General features: G+C 40.2%; 1 protein-coding gene across 1 annotated transcript in view; it reads left to right on the top strand.

Moving 5' to 3' along the window:
- Positions 1–79: 79 nt before the first annotated feature.
- Positions 80–21133, top strand: part of MCM8 (minichromosome maintenance 8 homologous recombination repair factor) — a 36593-nt gene continuing 15539 nt past the window's right edge. Inside the window, exons 1-11 of the mRNA XM_014581856.2 lie at positions 80–397; positions 1687–1839; positions 2276–2359; positions 5149–5231; positions 5661–5810; positions 7241–7344; positions 8802–9000; positions 11376–11461; positions 15398–15549; positions 16080–16275; positions 20500–20530. Of these exons, the coding sequence (XP_014437342.1) occupies positions 1692–1839; positions 2276–2359; positions 5149–5231; positions 5661–5810; positions 7241–7344; positions 8802–9000; positions 11376–11461; positions 15398–15549; positions 16080–16275; positions 20500–20530 (1233 nt within the window). The 5' untranslated portion in view covers positions 80–397; positions 1687–1691. The remainder of the gene's footprint in view (positions 398–1686; positions 1840–2275; positions 2360–5148; positions 5232–5660; positions 5811–7240; positions 7345–8801; positions 9001–11375; positions 11462–15397; positions 15550–16079; positions 16276–20499; positions 20531–21133) is intronic.

Raw genomic sequence — 21133 nt, 5'->3', positions numbered from 1 at the left:
TGGCCGGACTCCTTGATTGGCTGCAGTCCGCCGCGCCCCTCCCGGCTCTCCCCACTCCTTGAACGGAAGTTGCGTCACGGAAGCGCCAAAAAGGAATTCCGAGGGAGACTGGACCTTAGCCGGGAGTGTAGTTGCCGCGCTTTTCGCTGTTGGTGTCTTCCTGGTTACGCGGTAGAAAGACAGGTTCCCGAGCCCAGGCGACAGACGAGATCCGGCCCTGCGGGAGAACGTCACAACTGCTGTGGAGCATCCGGAACCTGGCAGGGTCGCCCGAGGAACTCGGATCGCCGAGGCTCCTCTGTAGTCCCGTTTTGCTTGCCCCAGGGAGAGGGGTGGGAGAGTCAGCGTGCACCCCGGATCCGGCCTAGGAGTGCTTTCAGACGGTTGTCCCATGCAAGTAAGAACAGGTGGCCGATGGGTGGGTGCTGTACTTAAGCTGCACTCCTACTTACAGGCTGTGTTGGAATTGTTAGTAGTCTCACCGTGGTGTCTCCTGGAAGGAGCTCTTCAGCTTGGGACTCTGAAGGTGGAGTTTTGATTTGTCTGTATACTGTCATCAACAGCTTAGAGTTTGATCAATTTTCTTAACTTTTCTGAACTCTGTTAACGTAATATGTAATGTCTGGTTGAGTGTCAAAGTCTTGTCCTGCCCTTTAATCGTGAACGTTTTAATTACTGACTCCCTTACTGAGTCCCTTTAAATGAAGAGTAGGTCCCCTCATAATGAGTTGCATTACAGTGCATCGGTTATACAGTATTATTTACTTGTCCTAAAAATAAGATTTCTTTTTTGAAGTAGATTTTATTTTTTGTAGCAGTTTTAGGTTTGCAGAACAATTGCACAGAAACTGTAGAATTGACTGTAAGGTTGATATGTCCCTAGTGTCTTACAGGCCAGGATTGTGTTCAGCCAGCACTGTCCTACAATAAGTTTCAACTACTGCAGACAAGTTACCTTAGAGTTAATACCTGTCTTGTTTTTATTTCTATTGTGACATGTCCTTGAAAACAGGTACTGTTCTTTTTCTTGTTTTTATCCCATGAACAACTAGTATACGGAATTAATCAGTGGTAATCTATGAACGAATAACTACAGAATATTTGGTTTCATACCATAGTCTACAACTTCACAAGCCTGTTTCGTAGTCTTAAACCTAGAATACATTAATGTTTCCTTTTTCAATACATTAATAATTTTTTAGGAGCACTGTTTCCCTTACAGTTTTTAAAGAATTATCTTATTTAACTTTATTTATTATTTTAATTTGACCAGAGAAAGATAGAGTGAGAGAGAATGAGAGTCAGTTGGGGGGGGGGAGTGAGAAAGCCAGCCACCAGGTCTGATGGATGGTGTGTTTCTTCCGTATTCTTTTTTTTTTTTTTTTTGTGGGGGAGAGGTTTTTGTATAGGGTGCCTGTGCTCGCCAGACAGACAGAGAGAGACAGAGAGACAGAAAGCGAGAAATCACCCTCCAGGGCGGATGGCCACACCGCAATCCCTTCTCCTCCATTCTCCTCTCGGGATCTTGGGCATGCACACACACGTGCCCGGTGTGAGTTTTAAGCTACCAGGTCCGGGACACGAACCATGGTCAACTATGTGGGAGCCCAGCAACATAGCCATTATGCTAACTGCTGGTCCCTCCCTACAGTTTTAATGAAAAATGTTCTCATTTTTATCTTTTAGACGACATGAATGGAGCGTATCGAGGCAGAGGGTTTGGACGAGGAAGATTTCAAAGCTGGAAAAGAGGGAGAGGTAGTGGGAACTTCTCAGGAAAATGGAGAGAAAGAGAACACAGATCTGACTTGAGTAAAACCATCGGAAAACATATTTCTGGTAGGTGAGATCAATGATTAGTTTTTTTCTCTTTGGGAAGGGAAAAAATTATGCCTATTATTTAAAGTAGTTTAACTCAAAAGCCGATCTGTCTTTAATTTGATGTTACTTTTTAGCAAGTATTTGAATATTTAAACCTTAAATGCTTTATTTAAAAAAAGAATTATTTAATTTTATTTATTGTTATTTTTTAATTTGACCAGACAGAAAAGACAGGGGAGGGAGAAAGTAAGCCTCCAGGTCTAGAACTAGAACCATGGTTGGCCATGTTGGAGTCCAGCGATATAACTGCTCCACCATCTTCTGGCTCACCGAAACCTTTTTTTAGGGACTTTAATAATGTCATGTCAGGTTATCACTGTAGGAAGGAAAAGCAAATTAGGAAAAAAGAAAGTTGGCTTAGTTTCTACTAACCTAGTATTCTGTTTTTTTCCAGAACAAATCCCACAGTCTTCGCTACAACAGTCAACATTGGATCATTTTATACCATACAAAGGCTGGAAGCTTTATTTCTCTGAAGGTAAATTCAGAGTGCAAGAAGTACCATAGATCATATTTCCTTAATTTGTCTTTGGATGCTGTATTTCATACTACTGTAATTCATTTGGCTTACTGACATATACCCCCTTAACCTTAACAATGAAATCTATTTATGTTTCAGGAACATTATTGGTAGGTTTTGTATAAGGAGAGCAGAAACTACACTGTTTCAACAGGGAATTTAATATGGGCTATTGAGTATACACATAGAAGACTGAAACAGAGGAAAGGGAACATTGAGTAACCTCCAGAAAGTAGTAACTTTAGGGACAGCAAACTATCCCTATGGCTGAGGGAACAAGAAATCTGATGTTACCAGAACCTAGGAATTCAACAGGGAATGGGCTTTTATTTCTACCTCTGAAAAACTGAGCTTGGACCTCAAAGGGTGCCCTATGAGTCACCATACTCATTTTACTGAGGAGAATAAGGTGGGTTGCCACTGGTATCCAAGAAAGCGTGATGTACTTGGTGATTGGAGTTGGAGGTTAGGGGTAGAGATGCTGAAAAAGATCGGAAACAAAAATAAATTCCTTTCTTACTTCCTGTCACCTTCTGATCACTAAAGTGCCTCTAATTGGAGTCTGGGAAGTGTGAGCTACAGATCTCAATCATAACATCACAAAGTAGAAAACAGGACAGTAGGCTCAGAACCGAGAGGCAGTAATCAGCACAGGTTTGTGTATAGAATCACTCTTTGATAATGAAGAATATCAGGTAACTTACATCCATCTGTGTAGGTATAAGGCACGCGTCTTTTCTGTGCTCTCGTTTGTTATGTGTCTGATGGGGTATGGGTTTTGTTTTTGTTCTGTTTGTTTTTTTCCCACTAGATCATTGTGCTCCAGTCCAAGGACCCTCCCCTATTCCAAGCACTCAGTACTCAGGCATGAATGAATAAAGTACTTTACAAATGTTTTATATATTAGACGTCTGTTTTTGTTCTTTGCTTTTATCAAAGTAGATAGTTATTGAGTGCACATTAGATGATTGACTTCAAAAACACTTATTGTTCTAGGTGATCTTTTGTTACTTTAGGAAATGTTAGCCACCACTGGCATTATTTCCCCTAGCAGATGGTTCATAACTCTGTGCATGATGTCTTGGCTGGTCCTAAAATTGGAATTTGGAAGGTACCTTAGGCTTGAACAATTGTACTTCCAAACTACTTCACTGTACTGCTTTTTTTTTAATATATAAGGTCAATTTGAAAGTAATTATAGATCTGTAGAATTTATTAAAAAAATAAATAGGACCAGCTTTGTGGTTTGGTGGTTAAGGGAACCAGATCTCACGTGACTAACCCTGTAGTTTAACTCTCCACCCTGGCAGCTACAAAAATATGCCAGGTGCTTGTGTGCCCCGAATCCCAACAAGATGAAGACATGGAGGAGAACGGACTGTGTGTGACCATTCTCCACTGGGAGATTGAGGGGTGCTTTCTTCCCCTTCTCTCTCTCTCTCAGGCGAGTGCACATACCCTCTGGCAGAATTTTTTTAAAAAGAAGCTTTATAATTTTAGGACCAGAGTTAAGTATGGGCTGTCTCATAAGCAAGGAAGTATTTGACAGGTGGCAAGACTAGTAGGATTTACTTTCCAAAGACTGATTACTATCATTTCTATTTCATAATAAGAGCAGTTCATATATCTGACTTTAATTTTTAGTTTAAGCTTATGTAAGCTATTTGAACTAATCATCCTGTTAGAAGCCAAATACTCAGTATAGGGCAGCCCTATAGTGTAGTGGTTAAGTGCTGTGCATGTAGATTCTCCATGATCAGCCACAGTTTAATCCTAGGTCCTACAGCTTGAAAAACATACTGGAGAGGCTGGCAGATGGCATGGTGGTTAAGGGCACTGGACTCCCACATGGCTGATCATGGTTCTAGTCCTGGACCTGGTGGCTTGCTTTTTTACTTTCTCTTTCTCTTTCTCTCATCAAAAATAAATAAATAAATAAGCAAACAAACAAAGTTAAATAAAATAATTTTTTTAAAAAAGAAAAAGGACCAGCAGTTAGCCTAATGGCTATATCGCTGAACTCCCATGTAGCCGACCACGGTTTGATTCCTGGTCCCAGTGGCTTAAACTCACACTGGGCGCGTGTGCATGCGTGTCCAAGATCCCTAGAGGAGAATGGAGGAGAAGGGATTGCGGTGTGGCCATCCCCCTCCCAGGGAGTGATTTCTCACTTTCTGTCTGTCTCTCTGTCTTTCTGGTGAGCTCATGCGCCCTATAGCAAAAACCTCTCCAAAAAAAAAAAAAAAGAAAGAAAAGAAAAGAAAAACATACTGGGCATGTGTGTGTGCATGCCCCAAATCCTGATGAAATGAGAACTGAAGGACAAAGTTTTCCAGATAATGGTGTTTTTAGGAGAGACACATTCTACCCATATTTTAAATTGTGCAGACTTGGGGCCAGCAGGTGGCATGGTGGTTGAAGGCACTCGACTCCCACATGACTGACTGTGGTTCAAACTCCAGACCTGGCGGCTTGCTTTCTCACTTTCTCTCTATCTCGCCCTCTCTGGTTAAATGAAAATACTTGAAATAAGTAAAATAAGGTAACTCTTTAAAAAAATAAATTATGCAGACTTAAAAACTTGTTTTAGAAACTTAGGTACACATTCTATACCAATTCTTATCTAAATGAAATCAGAATACAAAGTATTGGAAAAAAACCACTACCACATATGTAGTATTCTTCTGTCTCATGAGAAATGCTTGTACACGTGATCACTAGTACTAATGCCATATTTGTTGGGTTAGTTTACAGTGATAGCTCTCCGTTTATTGAGAAGATTCAAGCATTTGAAAAATTTTTCACAAGGCGTATTGATTTATATGATAAGGTAAGATTCCACTACAACAAATTTCCCTGTCCACTTTTACGTGCTGTCTAATGATGCATTTTAGTTCCTAGTGACTGATCGTAGGCACTGATGTCAGACGCCTTTGTTCAGGTCTCACCTCTGCAACCAGCCAGCAATGTGGACCTGCGGTGTGAACTGCTTACCTTCTCTGGGCCTCAGTTTTCTCATCTGCCAGTTGGAGATATTAGTATAAATACCTACCTCAAAGAGTTGTTAGGAGGCATAAATAAGTTAATACAGTTAAAATATTAGAATCATACTTGGCATAAAGCTTATGCTTACATGATGGTGCTTACCATTACCACTGTATAAATAGCAGATGCCTTCTCAAAGTATGTAATCGAATGCTCAGTTATGATGATTGACCTCAGAAACCAATTACTGTTTTCATGCTTTTATATTTTATAGGATGAGATAGAAAGAAAGGGAAGTGTTTTAGTGGACTTTCAAGAACTAGTAAAAGATGACGAAATAACTAACTTCTTGCCAGATATAGCACATGAACTAAGAGATGCTCCAGAGAAAATCTTGGCTTGCATGGGCCTGGCAATACATCAGGTAAATATTTATTTTGTGCAACCTTTTGTCCAAAATTGTATCGATTTTATTTTTTAAGTTTTTTATTCCTTATTCATGATAAAGTGTGTGCGTGTAAAATTGAGATAAATAAGTACCCTTCTTAAAGTCAGGTTTTGCCATGATCCCTCCCTCCAGACTTCAGCCCAGCAGATGTTAGGCCTTTGTACATGTGCCTAGCATATTTCAGCTGATCAGGGCAGGGGTTTGCCATGTGGGATCTGGCTTCTCTTGCACAATGCATTACTGCTATACCACAGAACTAACTGTGTCCAAATTTAAAACGAAAATTTCACAATCAAATCTTGTACTTTCTTTAAAAGATACGTAGCTCGGAACCAGCAGGTGGCATGGTGGTTAAGGTGCTGGACACTCCCACATGGCCGACCATGGTTCGAGTCCTGGACCTGGTGGCTTGCTTTCTTACTTGCCCCCCCCCCTCTGTGTCTCTCTCTGGTCAAGTTAAAAATAAATAAATGAATAAATAAAGTTTAAAAAAAAAGAATTACTAAACACAGTCTTTTTAAAAAAAAAAAAAAAAAAGATATTTAACTTTTACCAAAAGATCCTATCTAGGACTGAAAGCTTCCAATCCTGTCCTAAAAGATACCATTCATTCTATATACAACAAGTAATCTAAATATAACATCTACTTCTAATTTATTTGAATTAGTTTACTCTCATTAAAGATTGTGCAGAAATTGGGACCAGCCGTTGGCGTAATGGCTATCGCGCTGGACTCCCTCGTAGTTGACCGTGGTTCAAGTCCTGGACCTGGTGGCTTAAACTCACGCCAGGCTCATGTGCATGTGTGCCCAAGGTCCTGAGAGGAGAATGGAGGAGAAGGGATTGTGGCGTGGCCATCCGCCCTGGGGGGTGATTTTTGGCTTTCTGTCTCTCTGTATCTTTCTGATGAGCACACACACCCTATAGCAAAAACCTCTCCCAGGGAAAAAAAAAAAAAGATTGTGCAGAAATTAAACCTTGTTTTCTAGGAAGTGTATGCTTTTATAGGTAATATAAGACAAGACATCATGGTATTATTATCAGTTATGAACTTGGAACAAAGAGACCAACCTTAGACCTAAGTTCTGTGTCAGGAGACAAATCACTTAGTCTTCCTCAGTGTCTTCATATATAAATGGAAATAACAATATGACCGTGTAAGTTTTTTCTCAGGGTTAAGTGAGGGATATGGCATCTACAAATCTAAAAGTAGCAAAAATCCCAAGTAAATCACAATCTGGTATACAATCTAGTTATAATAATCAGATTTTTTTAGAGCTTATTAGAATTCTGTTCTGTTCATATTGTTTGATCCTGTACTAAACTTCATCTTTTCTATAAAAGAATTTTGCTTAAAGAGGCTATTTTTTGTTTTTCAACTTTTGGGTAAATGTTTGCCTCTTTAGGTGTTAACTAAGGACCTTGAAAGGCATGCAGCTGAATTACAAGCCCAAGAAGGGTTGTCCAGTGATGGAGAAACAATGGTAGATGTGCCTCACATTCATGCAAGGTGAGGAATTTGCTGGCATTAAGGTATTATTTAGGGTAGAGCATTGAGGACTGTTTAAAATGAGAACTTCATGTAACAAGGAAATCAATGAGATGGATGTCAGTTCCTTGCTTTCATTTTTTTTTTTCTTTTCTTTTTTTGGAGAAGTTTTTGCTATAGGGCACATGCGCTCGCCAGAAAGACAGAGACAGAGAGACAGAAAGCAAGAAATCACCCCCCAGGGGGGATGGTCACACTGCAATCCCTTCTCCTCCGTTCTCCTCTTGGGATCTTGGCCACACACGCACACGCGCCCAGCGTGAGTTTAAGCCACCGGGTCCAGTACTGGAACTGTGGTCGACTACATGGGAGTCTAGCAACATAGCCATTATGCTAACTGCTGGTGCCAGTTCCTTGCTTTCTTATTGATCATATTTCTAAAGTGAACCCACTGAAAATTATTCAAAGTGATCAAGGCAGAAATCAATATTTTCTGCTCAAATAAGGTAATTTTCCAACCTATAGATTTTTATAAACATTGGTTTGAGTTGTATGCTTATCAATATCCTGCTATATAAATTTAATAATTCATGTAATATACCAAGTGGTGTGTATTTTGTTTAATTATTGATTTCTGCTTGACACAAGCAATAAATAAAATTATTTTGTTTCCCTTGAATTTATCGTTACTATATTTTAAAGTTTAAAAGTCTTTAGAAGAGGGACCAGCAGATGGCGTAATGGTTACATGTTGCTGAACTCCCACATAATTGACAGCAATTTGAGTCGCGACCCAAGATCCTGAAAGGAGAATGAGGGAGAAGGAATTTTGGCTTAGCCATCCTCCCTAGGGGGTGATTTCTCCCTTTCTATCTCTCTGTTTCTCTCTCTCTGTCTGGCGAGCACATGTACCCTATAGCAAAAATCTCTCTCAAAAAAAAAAAATTCCTTAGAAGAGATAAATGAAGTAATCATGGTTTTGTATCTCTATTCTAGAATTTATAGATATTCCATAGCAGTTCTTTAAAAAGAATTGAAGCTGTTGAATCTGAAGGTAGCCTATGGAATAAGAAGGGAAGATTAAGCATTTTATATTTTTTTAAAGAATCATTTTTTATTTAGCTTTATTTGTTTATTTTAACTTGACCAGAGAGAGAGAGAGAGACAGAGAGACAGAGACAGAGAAAGAAAGTGAAAAGGCAAACCACCGGGTCTGGGAATCGAACCGCAGTCAGCCTGTGGGAGTCCAGTACCCTCAACCACCACGCCACCTGCCAGTTCCCAGCACTTTTTATTTTTAAGAATGATTTATATATCAGAATATATTATTTATATATTAGAATAAACAAAGGGATATATAAAGGAATAATGTAGCTTGAGAATTCTTTAGTCCTCATGAAAACTTTTAAAAATACAGACAATCTCAGCTTTCTGTTCATTGTAAGTCTGTAGGTAATGTGTTTTTATTTTGTTTTTAGGATCTATAACTATGAGCCTTTGACACAGCTCAAGAATGTCCGAGCAAATTACTATGGAAAATACATCGCTCTTAGAGGGACAGTAGTTCGTGTCAGTAATATAAAACCTCTTTGCACCAAGATGGCTTTTCTTTGTGCTGCATGTGGAGAAGTTCAGAGTTTTTCTCTTCCGGATGGAAAGTATAATCTTCCCACAAAGGTGATATAGTTTTTATTTATTTTCTTATCTTACTTTATTTTGATAAGGAAGGCAAGTCAATGTATAGAAAACAGTTCCCAATGTTTTTGAATACATTTTGAATAGGGCTTATTTTTAGTTTTAGTTTTTTCATTATGAAATATCAGAGTACAGAAAATGTATAAATAAATAAAATATTCTCTATCTCCCATCCAGAAAAATTACATTTTTCAATTCCAGATAGTAGTTTTAAAGATATAAAGCATTACTGACAATGTGTTTTAAAGATATAAAGCATTACATCAATGTGTTTTAGTTTACCTCTTGCCTGTACTATTCCCAAAGGTGATTGTTATTCTGAAGTTAATATGAATCTTTTCCATTCATATTTCTATATTTCGACTTCCTGGGTACATGAATCAAATTTTCTTTCCTGTAATTTTTCTACTCTTGGAAAGTGGTTTGTTTTGCCATTTTTTCTTTTTAACTTGTTTCTTAAACTATAGTTTTTGTTTTTGTTTTTGTTTTTTTGGAGAGATTTTCACTGTAGGGTGTGTGCGCTCGCCAGACAGACAGAGAGAGACATATAGACAGAAAGCGAGAAATCACCCCCCAGGGGGGATGGTCACGCCGCAGTCCCTTCTCCTCCATTCTCCTCTCGGGATCTTGGGCACGCACGCACACGCGCCCGGCGTGAGTTTTAAGCCACCGGGTCCGGGACCCGAACCGCGGTCGACTACGTGGGAGTCCAGCGACATAGCCATTACGCTAACTGCTGGTTCCCTGTTTTTGTTTTTTTAAGAGAGATTTTTGCTATAGGGCATGTGCACTTGCCAGAGAGACAGAGAGACAGAAAGCAAAAAATCATTCCCAAGGGGATGGCAACACTGCAGTCCCTTCTCTTTTATTCTCCTCTGGGGATTTTGGGCATGCACGCACATGCATCCGGCATCAGTTTTAAGCCACTGAATCCGACTCAAACTGCAGTTAACTACATGAGAGTCCAGCAACGTAACCATTACAACATCTGCTGGTCCCTAAACTATGGTTGAAAACTATAGAAAAGTACAAAGAATAATGTAATTAATGGCTACGTAGCTACCATTAGGAGTTGGCAAATTTTTTTTTTTTTGGAGAGGTTTTCGCTATAGGGTGCATACGCTCGCCAGACAGACAGAGAGAGACATATAGACAGAAAGCGAGAAATCCCCCCCCCCCCGGGGGATGGTCACGGAGCAATCCCTTCTCCTCCATTCTCCTCTCGGGATCTTGGGCACGCACGCACATGTGCCTGGCATGAGTTTTAAGCCACCGGGTCCAGTACTGGAACCGTGGTCGACTATGTGGGAGTCCAGCAACATAGCCATTACGGTAACTGCTGGTTCCCAGGAGTTGGCAAATATTAATATTTTATTATTTTAGCTTAACCTTCTAAGACAAAAAATATAAAACATTTAAGTCTCTCTGTTCCTGTCCCCAGTTCCTTTCCTTTTGTTCAGTCCCCAGAGGAAGCCATATCCTGATATTGGCATGTAGCTTCAAGTTGACATTTTTATTCTTGACCATAGGTTCCAGAAAGACTTGAGGGAAAATACTGTTGTAGTCATATATAGAAAATAGAATCTGCCACAATCTTTGAATTAATAAATGTATGAGATCCAAACACCAAATAAATGACTTACAAAAATGTAAACACAATTTCCTAATACATCAAGAACTGCCAGTGTACTGTAGTGAATATTGTGCTATAAAACAGTGCAGACGGAATCCTGGTAAGAGGTAGGGATTAAAGGTGACCTAGGACAGGCTTTTAAAAGGCAAGGACTAGGGCTGGGTAGGTGGGGTTGAATGAGAGAGGGGCATGCAAGGAGCAGGAGACTGCATGGGAATAGAGGAACTAATTCGAGCTTGGGTGAGAGGCAAGCAAGGAGCTTTGCTTACCTCCAGTAGAAGGAACAAGTGAGTGTAATGGAGGTACCAGCTCGAAAAGTGCCTCGAGAGCTCCTGATACTGATTTGATGTAGGAAGAAATTGAAAGTCATTACAACTTTTAGTGGGTTTTACTTTTATCCTACCATAGTTGATCTATTTCTCCTGTGAGAAAGGTTGGGGGTGGGAGGGAGACATTACCACCGGAACCCCTCTCCCTGATACACCCCCAGTCACAGCTGAGCAGATCACAGGAACACACTCCCGTACCTGGCATGCTCAAGGAGGTCCTGCGATGTGAACCTAGGACCCTTCCCACATGGGTCCTACCACTTGGCCCCAGGTTTTACTTCAGTAGCATCCTGACATCAACTTTTAAGCAATATTAAATAAGGCATTTTACTTGAATTTTCCTGAGGTGTGATTGTAGTTTCTCAAAATGTGAACGTGAATTGCTGTCGTTGCAGTGTCCCGTGCCTGCCTGTCGAGGGAGGTCATTTACTGCTCTCCACAGTTCCCCTCTGACAGTTACGATGGACTGGCAGTCGATCAAGTAAGCAGTTGGACTGTTAAAGAAAAGGCAGGTTCCAGGTCACTCACACAGCTGAGTAAATCTATAATTTTGCTGTATCATACTGTGATTCTTATCCGTACACAATGATAAACTATGAAATATGAAAAAATTTAATGAAATTCATGTATTGAAATGATAATTTTCTAATTTCAGAAAGGATTTGATATACAAGTATTCTGTCTTACTGTTACTGAGAAATAGTTCATTTTGTATCTGTTACATTATTCACTGAACTGGATATAGGCCATAGACAAAGCTATGTTATTTCTCCATAGTAAGCTATGACAGAAATACTATTGCTCAGAAATTTTCAGATAAAGTATTCTTTAGAAATGGTCATATTTGATGTTTTTACTCTCCAGGAGGCATTTTACTATAAGCTCTTTTGTTATTTTTAGTATCAATAGTTTATTTATTCCACGAGACAGAAACAGCACCCCTGAATGGTGCTGCGGTCCAGTTCTAGCCTCATTCAGCCCGGAATCATGGGCACTGGTGTGCCTGGCGTACTCAGGGAGGTTTCTAGATGCAAACTGGAACCTTCCTATGGGGGTCCGCCTCACAGAGCATCACCGTGTTACACTACTTCACCATTTTGTGCTCCCACTTAATTTCTGAAGGGTTTATTTATTTATTTATTACAAATCAGATAGTTTTCTTTGTGTTTTTTTATCCAATCATTTATTCCATTTTTTTTTTCTAGCCATAGGCCCATAACTCATCCCTAAATATCAAACTAATTTTTTTCCAGAGAATTATTTTATTTAACTTTATTTATTTTAGTTTGACCAGAGAGGGAGGAGGGGGAGGGGAGAGAGACAGACAGACAGAGAGATAAAGTGAGAAAGCAAGCCACTGGGTCCGGGACTTAAACCACAGTCGACCATGTGGGAGTCTAGCACCCTTAACACCATGCCACCTGCTGGCCCCCTCATCCCTAAATATAAAATAACGAGTACTTTTGAAGTCAGAGTGCTCTCCAGAAAACAGGAGATGGCCCTCAAAGCCTTAGAACCTTTTGTTAAGGTGCCTTGTTACTAAACCCTGGCTTAGTTTCCCTCCCTACTTTGGTAAGAACCAAGACAAACACAGGTAATAATTGTATACTATGCCAAAATCTTCACAAACATTTTATAGAAGAAGAAATAGTTAAACCTCTTGACTGTGGTCATGAGCCTTGTGCTTAATGGTCATGATTTTGAACCAGGTCTGTAGACCTTTCGTCATTGAGGGGGACGCAGTTTGAAGGCATCAGGGGTACTACAGAGTTCTCTGCAAAGAAGATCAGGGTGATTTAAACATTTGGATAAAAATCTCTTTGCTTCCAATTAGCAAACAAGAAAATAGGGTTGGATATTTTCATTGGATTTGAATGATGATCTTCTGATGGTAGGAAATCAAACTTAGGTTAGATGATTGAGAAGAGACTATTTAAATCCTTTTTGGGGGCCAGCTGGTGGTGTGGTATTTAAGGCAGCTGATCTCACATGGCTGACTCAGTAATTCAAGTCCTAGATTCAGTGGGTTGAAACATATGCCAGGCACTTGTGTGTGTATATGTCCTAAAATCTAGAGGAGAAGGAATTGTGGCATGTTTATCCCCCCCGGGAGGTGATTTCTCACTTTCTCTTTCTCCTGAGTTCATGTGCCCTATAGCAAAAACTAAGAGAGAGAAAGGAAGGAAGAAAGAAATCAAAATTCTTTTCTGGAATCCCTAAAAATAAGCTATAGTGTAAGTTTAATTTATTTTATATTTGTCATAGGATGCATGCGTTTGCCAGAGACAGAGAGAGTTGAGAGACACCCCACACACACACCCCCAGCGGCCATGCTGCAGTTTCTTGCCTTCTCCATTATTCTCTTGGGATTTTGAACATGCATACACACATGCCTGACTTGAGTTTCAAGCCACTACGTCCGGGACGGGAACCATGGTTGGTCATCAGTGGGTCCAGTGCCTGAACCACCACACTACCTGACTGGCCTGCTCAAGTTTATTTTTAAATGAGTTCATAATAAAACATTTTTAGCACAGTATTAGCTTAAGTAATTGTCTTATTCTATATCAAAGAATGTTTACAGAGTAGTCAGTGGTAAAACAGGTCACAGAGTGTTAATATTTTCCCAGTCTCCTCTGGGATTTTGGGCACATATGCACATGCACCATGTGATTTTCAAGCTACTGAGTCCAGGACTCAAAACAGTGGTTGGTGTTGTAGGAGTCCAGCGCTTTAGCCACCACGTCACCTGCTGACCTCAAATGTTTTTTCATATACTTTTTTTTTTTTTTTTGGAGAGGTTTTTGCTATAGAGCACGTGCTATCGTCAGAAAGACAGAGAGACAGAAAGCGAGAAATCACCCCCCGGGAGGGATGTCCTCGCCGCAACCCCTTCTCCACCATTCTCTTCTGAGGATCTTGGGCACACACGCACACGTGCCTGGAGTGAGTTTAAGACACCAGGTCCAGGACTCAAACCGCAGTCAACTACATGGGAGTCCAGTGACATAGCCATTATGCCAACTGCTGGTCCCTAAGGTGGTAGGATTTTTTACCCACCTGCTGTGGCACAGCAAGAACATCATACCCTTCAGGCTAGAAATTGCATGGCCAAGTGCAGATTTAGATCTTCAGGTTCACCTGAAAATGTGCTTGGTATGTGTGTGGGTACATAAGAGCCTGAGGAGTTGAAGGGCTGGGGAAAAAGAACCATAGCATGATAAGACTCTGTTCAAGGATGCTTTGTTGGGTAGGCATGTTTTTAAAAAAATTTTTTTTGAGAGACTTTTGCTATAGGATGCATGTGCCTGAGAGACAGAAAGTGAGAAATCACCGCCTGGGGGGATGGCCATGCAGCAATCCCTTCTCCTCTATTCTATTCTTGAGATCTTGGGCACACACGCACATGCACCTGGTGTGAGTTTAAAGTCTCCGGGTCTAGGAGTCAGACTGCAGTTGACTACGTGGGAGTCCAGCAACATAACCATAACAGCATTTATTGGTTCCACGCTTTTTAAAATTTAAGACAAGGGCTTTATGAATAAATTTTTGACTTGGGATTGGGCTTCTCAAATGCCAGATGAGGAGGCATTATTCTGGATTTCTGACATCTGTACTGGCTACCTTAGCTCTCTTCATGGTGAGGATGGGTCCATTTTCTTAGAACAGTGCTCTGGTTTTTGCCAAATGAGTTCTCATTTTTCTTCTACTTGCCCACCATCCAAAACCAATTCTCAACAACTGTTCCATGACTTGTCTTTCAGTTGATTATCCTGCATTCTTCTAGCATCCACTCCTGCTCTCTCTTCCTGCCACCTTCAGCTTGCAAGCTTCTTGAGAGTTCTGTTGAGAATGATGGCTCCCATTTTCTCATGTACCCTTGTAACTTTTGCCCCTGTATATTCTGGACTTCAGTTTTGTTTTATCCATCAGTGCTTTCCCATTTGCTGTTTCAAAATTTCATTAAGGGGCTAGATGTTGGCATAAGCAGTAAAATATGCTCCGGGAGACTGATTCACATGGGGAAGTTTCCTGGTTCAGGTCTGGAGACATCCCGTAGTACTCCAGACTCCACTCATACACTGGCTTGGGGTGGATCACAGCATGAAGACCCTGTTAAGGGTGCTGTCTCTTTCTCGCTTACGCACAGAAGAAATAAACTTAATATTTTTCCTATTAAAATCTTGTCTACTGATGATACCTCTATACGTCCAAAAACTTCTCTTTTAGTGACTCTTACTTTGGTGGGCATTAGAGGAAGCCTAGGCAAATGCATGTACTTATTCTACCATCCTGAACTTTTAAAAACTGATCTGCCCCTTTTCTAGCTTAGTACCATGTAAGTCTGAATAGTTAATATGTGGAAGAAACAACCCAAAGTAAGAATGTTTTAATAGCAAACTGTTTAACTTTTCAGAATCCAGGAGCTGATGTCTGATGATCAGCGTGAAGCAGGTCGGATTCCACGAACAATAGAATGTGAGCTTGTTCACGATCTTGTAGATAGCTGTGTCCCAGGAGACACAGTAACTATAACTGGAACTGTCAAAGTTTCAAATGCTGAAGAAGGTATGATAAAACTCTTTCCTTATTTTGATTGTCTCTCAATAATGATTTATTAGCATTCCTCTTTTCTTCTTTTAAGATACTTCTGAATCTGGGAACCAGCAGTTAGCGTAATGGCTATGTCGCTGGACTCCCACGTAGTCAACCGCGGTTTGCGTCCCGGACCCGGTGGCTTAAAACTCACGCCGGGCGCGTGTGCGTACGTGCCCAAGATCCCGAGAGGAGAATGGAGGAGAAGGGATTGAGGCGTGACCATCCCCCCTGGGGGGTGATTTCTCGCTTTCTGTCTCTATGTCTCTCTCTGTCTGTCTGGCGAGCGCACGCACCTTATAGCGAAAAAACCTCTCCAAAAAAAAAAAAAAAAAAAGATACTTATGAATCTCAGTTTAGGGAATTCCTTGTTGCTTGTGTAAGATTTTCCTTTAAAGTTAAGGTTTATTTGTCGCTCACTTTGACTTTTTATACATTCTAACTGAATCATTACAGGGAAAATGAAAATAGCAGTTATTGCATTTAATACTTTGAATTTACAGGTTCTCGAAATAAGAATGATAAGTGCATGTTCCTTTTGTACATCGAAGCAAATTCTGTTAGCAATAGCAAAGGACAGAAAACGAAGACTTCTGAGGATGGGTGTAAGCATGGAACGTTGATGGAGTTTTCACTTAAAGACTTTTATGCCATCCAAGAGATTCAAGCTGAAGAAAACCTGTTTAAGCTCATTGTCAAGTATGTATGAGCCTGTTGAAGTTTTATTACGTACATACATGTTGAAAATGGTTGGTAAAGAACAGTCGATGGGTCAAGTCCAGCTTACCACCCATTTTGCTATAGTCTATGAACTAAGAATAGTTTTTATGTACTTATTTTTTTAGATTTTTTGCCATAGGGTGTGTGTTCTTGATAGAGAAAGAGGAAAAGTAAGAAATCATCTCCAGGGGGACGGCCACGCCACATCCCTTCTCCATTCTCTTCTCAGGATTTTGAGTATGCATGCATACTTGCCCAGCTTGCTTTTTAGTCCACCTGGTCTGGGACTCATACCTTGGAGTCAACCATGCGAGATCCAGTGCCTTAACCATCACACCACCTGCTGGCCTGGTATATATGTATACATACATAGTGTTGTTTTGTTTTGTTTCTTTTAAGAGAAATTTTTGCTATAGGGCATGTGCCCTCGATGGAGACAGAAAGTGAAAAATCCCCCCCCGGGGGTATGGCCACAGTGCAATCCCTTCAACCCCATTCTCCTCTTGGGATCTTGGGCACACACACACGCCCAACATGGTGAGTCCAAGCTGCCAAGTCCGGGACTTGAACTGGTCAACTATGTGGGAGTCCAGCAACGTAACCATTACACCATCTGTGGTTCCCTAGGTTTTTATATTTTTTAATGGTTGAAAAAAGTCAAAAGGACACTACTTCATGAACACATGGAGTTATATGAAATTCAGAATTTAATGTTATAAATAAAGTTTTATTGGAATGTAGCAACACTTATTAATTTCCATGGGCTATTGTTTTGCTACAGTGCCAGAGTTGAGTAGTTGCAAGAGAGAACATATATATGGCTCACAGATAACTACCCTCTGGCCCTTTACAAATAAAGTTTGTAGATCTGTAGTGAAGGGACAGTGAATGCCAAAGCCATTTTTTTGAGTTGTATATAAAGTATTATTTACTTTTAAAGAGCAAGAAAGAGATTCAAATAGAAGTAATTTACATTTGGTATTTCTTTGTTTCTTTTTTTTTTTTTTTTTTTTAATTGTTAGAGGGCACTTGCACTTTCCAGAGATAGAAAAGAAGAAAGCACCCCTAAGGGAGTATGCTAATACTGCAGTCCCTTCTTCATTTTTCCATCTTGTCAGGATTTGGGTCATGTGTGCACAACTACCCTTTGTGTTTTCCAAGCCACCAGGCCAGTATTTGAACCATCTGTTAGCCTTGGGGGATCCAGCTTCCTTTACCACTTGGCCTCTGAGCTGGGCCATGATATTCTTTATTTCCACGTTGTTGCCATGCAGTAGAAAAGAAGCCAGCTAGAGGCATTTGTGTTTTAGTGGTTCAGAGCTTTTCTTTGAACTAATCTAAGTTAGAATACTGCTTTGCAGGAGCCAGCTGGTGGTGTGGTGGGTAAGGTAGCAGGATCCCACGTGGCTGACTGCACAGTTTGAATTCCAGACTTGGCAGCTTGAAACACATACTGGGTGTGTATGCATGCATGCCCACAATCATAAGAGGAGAATAGAGAAGAAAGAAGTTCATAGGGTATTCTTTCTCACTATTTCCCACCCCACACATGCTAGTGTGCTCTGTAACTAATTAAAAAAAAAAGAAAAGAAAAAAGAAAGAATCCTCCTTTGGCCTTATTTCCATTGTGATGTAGGACATGCCACTTAATTTCTCATTTTTGTCCTCTTAAATAGTAGTAGTAGGGGCTAGCCTGTGTCGTAGTGGATAAGGCGGCTGGGTCTCACGTGGCTGACTGCACTTGAGAAACACTCCTGGCATAAGCATGCCCAAAATCCTGAAAGGAGGTAGAACCAGAGAAGGGATTGAGGTGTGGCCATCCCCCCTGGGTAGTGCTTTCTCACTTTCTCTGTCTCTTCAGCAAGCACCTCTATCCTCTGGCAAAAAAAATTTTTTCATGGAATAATAAAATCACTGTAGAAGGTTGTTCTACTTTCTAGACAATTTTGGGGGGATACTTTTGAAGAAATAGAGGAAGACAACAGAGACTAAATGGATGTACTTTAGAGATGAAGAATAGAACATTTCGATATGCATTGAAAATTGGAACTTATCTTGGTTTCTGGGTTAGACAGGCTTTAGTCTCTAGGAGAATTTCCTGCTGCTATGGCTATGGAAGCCTTTTGGCCGACAGGTGCCTGTGCTTTATAGAAAGGCAGCAACCATTATGCAGGATCATGCTGAATAAAGTATTAAGGGGAGGTGGGCAAGCCTCCAGCTTCTGTGTTTAAATATATATATATATATTTTTTTTTTTCCTATAGGGCACATGTACTTGTGAGAGAGAGATTGGGATAAAGGTCCACATTTTATTACTGATTATATCTCTTCCCCCTCTCCATATTTGTTCCTTATTTCTGAAATTGATAAATGTGAATATACTTTTTTATGTCTACATTCTTATTTAATCTTACCCTTTAAACAGAACTGAAAAAAAGGAAATTTATCCCATAGATGTGGGAAGTTGGGGTTGTTGTAGAGTGCCACCTAATGAACGACCAGCAAAGCCAGATTAAGTTTAAAAGGAGTCTTTATTAGCTGATCAGCGACTACAGTCTGAGGCTCAGGGGAGAGGTGGGTGCTGAGAGTCAGAACTGTAGTCCTGACTGAAGTTGGAGTAGTCTTTTTATAGGCGGTCAATTATCAGGGATTTCTATGCAGGCAGTTACAGAAGCTGAATCAAGCAGGTTAATTATTTCTGAGGGGAGTGGGGTTTCCATGCAAGCAGTTACATTGTTAAACACAAGGGTTTTGGGCTAGTTAGCAAAGACAGTAGCAGGTACAGGATGTAGTCCTGGATTCGGTTTTAGCACTAGCTATTTTCCCACGGGAAGAGCAAGCAGGAATACAGAAGCAGACAGCCATGTTAGGGGAAGGGTACAAAATGGACAAACATTTGTTCATGTGCAAGATCCAATATGCAGCCTTCCACAGGATGACAAGGGAAGATTGGCCCAACACCAGTACCAAAACTGGAGCTGCAAGCTGACTAGGTTCTTATGTCATGCTCATGAAGAATTAGACATAGGCACAGAGAAAGGATAGTAAAGCAGTTTATTAAGAGAAGAAAGGAAGAATAGAGCTTCCAAACAGAGAGTGAGGCCCAGAAAATGGGTTGTCAAAGAGAAACTGAGGTGAGGTGTTTTTACCTGAGTCAGAGGGGCTTTGTTCAGGCTTGTTTTCAGGTGGGGCTTATGCATGTGTTTCCCATGGTGAGGGTCACATGCTAGATGGGTCTTGTTATTTTTTCCTAATTTTGGAGTGAATAGATAGAAGAAAAATCTTTGGGCCATAAAAACCATGATCTTTTTCTGGCAATATGTGGAGCCTGAAACAAAACCTTAATTCTTATTTTTGCTTTAGGTCATGCTGCTTAGGTTAATTGTTGAGTCATCTCTGCAAGCCATTTCTGTGAGCTGCTGCTGAGCTGTTATGTCTCCGTCTTAAAACTTAGCCATTTTGTGATTCCATTTTGGGTCTATACCCTAAGTATGTTTTTAGAGTTCTTGTCTCCTACCTTGCCATCTTAAAATATTATATACTAAGTTCACTCTTTAGATTCCTTTCAGTGTCTTGGCTACAGAGGTCTAAAGATGTCTATTTACATAAGATGCAATATAATCCTCTATCCTAAAGTGGAAAATCGAGTTTTTGGTTTGTTCTTTTGCTAGAGGGCATATGTACTTGCTGGAGTGAGACAGACAGGGAAAGTGAGAAATCACCCCCTCCCCCCCCGGAGGGATGACCATGCCACATTCTCTTCTCCTCCACTCTTGAGATTTTTGGGCACATACCCACACATGCCTGGTGTAATTTTGAAGTTGCTGGGTCCAGGACTTAAACCACCAAGTAGGCCATGTGGCATCTAGCACCTTAACGTCTGCACCACCTGCTGGCCTAATTATGGTGCACTTTAAAGGCTAGTTCTACGAGAGGTCTTCTGTATACTTGGTTACTTTAAGATGGTTTGAAAGTATCCTGTCTTCCTGACACAGGCACAGTTTTTAAAACATTCTTCCCTTTATAGATTAAGCAAGAATTTTTGAGAAATGTAGTTAGAATGAAATTTCTTAGTTGTTTGAGGGGATATGAATTATATGTCCTCTTTTTGGCGCTAAATAAAGCAAGTTAAGCAAACGTAAAGTAGATCTTCTAATGGACCCATGAAGTGTGAGAATTTATAAATTGTATTCTATTTTTCAGCTCACTTTGCCCTGTCATTTTTGGTCATGAAGTAAGTATTTCACTTCATTTTCACTGTTACATAAAGTCCTTACCAAAAAATAGCTAATGTCTGTTCTCTTTAAATGATTGATGTGGAAAGCAGCTGCAGCCCTTATAAGGAAAAGCTGCCTGCCAATTATAGTTAATAGAAATTAGCTTCTTTTAAGTGACTGGAAACTAAGCAGAAACTAACAAATAATTCTTATTTAGCAGAATGAATTTATGTCTTGCATGGTATATCTTTATTTAGTCATTTCTAAATACCTCTGCTTTTATATGCTTTCAAGTTCTTGCTTTTTAATCACTTATGTTACAAAACTTTATGTATTCATACTTAATCTTCCTGGAAGAAGATTAAAGTTTTATCGTGCTTTAAAAAAAATATCCCCAAATTAATGTTGTAAACACAAAAGGAAGAACACTCCTTGTGCTGGCCATCTCTATGTTTTTCTCACTTTTGTTTCTTTTTTTTCCCACTCTTTTTTCACACTTGAGCTTGTTAAAGCAGGTTTGGCACTAGCACTCTTTGGAGGAAGCCAAAAATATGCAGATGACAAAAACAGAATTCCAATTCGAGGAGACCCACACGTCCTTGTGGTTGGAGATCCAGGCT

This window comes from Tupaia chinensis, unplaced genomic scaffold (assembly GCF_000334495.1).
Source record: "Tupaia chinensis unplaced genomic scaffold, TupChi_1.0 Scaffold140845_1, whole genome shotgun sequence".
NCBI classification, from domain to species: domain Eukaryota; kingdom Metazoa; phylum Chordata; class Mammalia; order Scandentia; family Tupaiidae; genus Tupaia; species Tupaia belangeri.
This window is presented reverse-complemented; position numbering and strand designations above follow the sequence as displayed.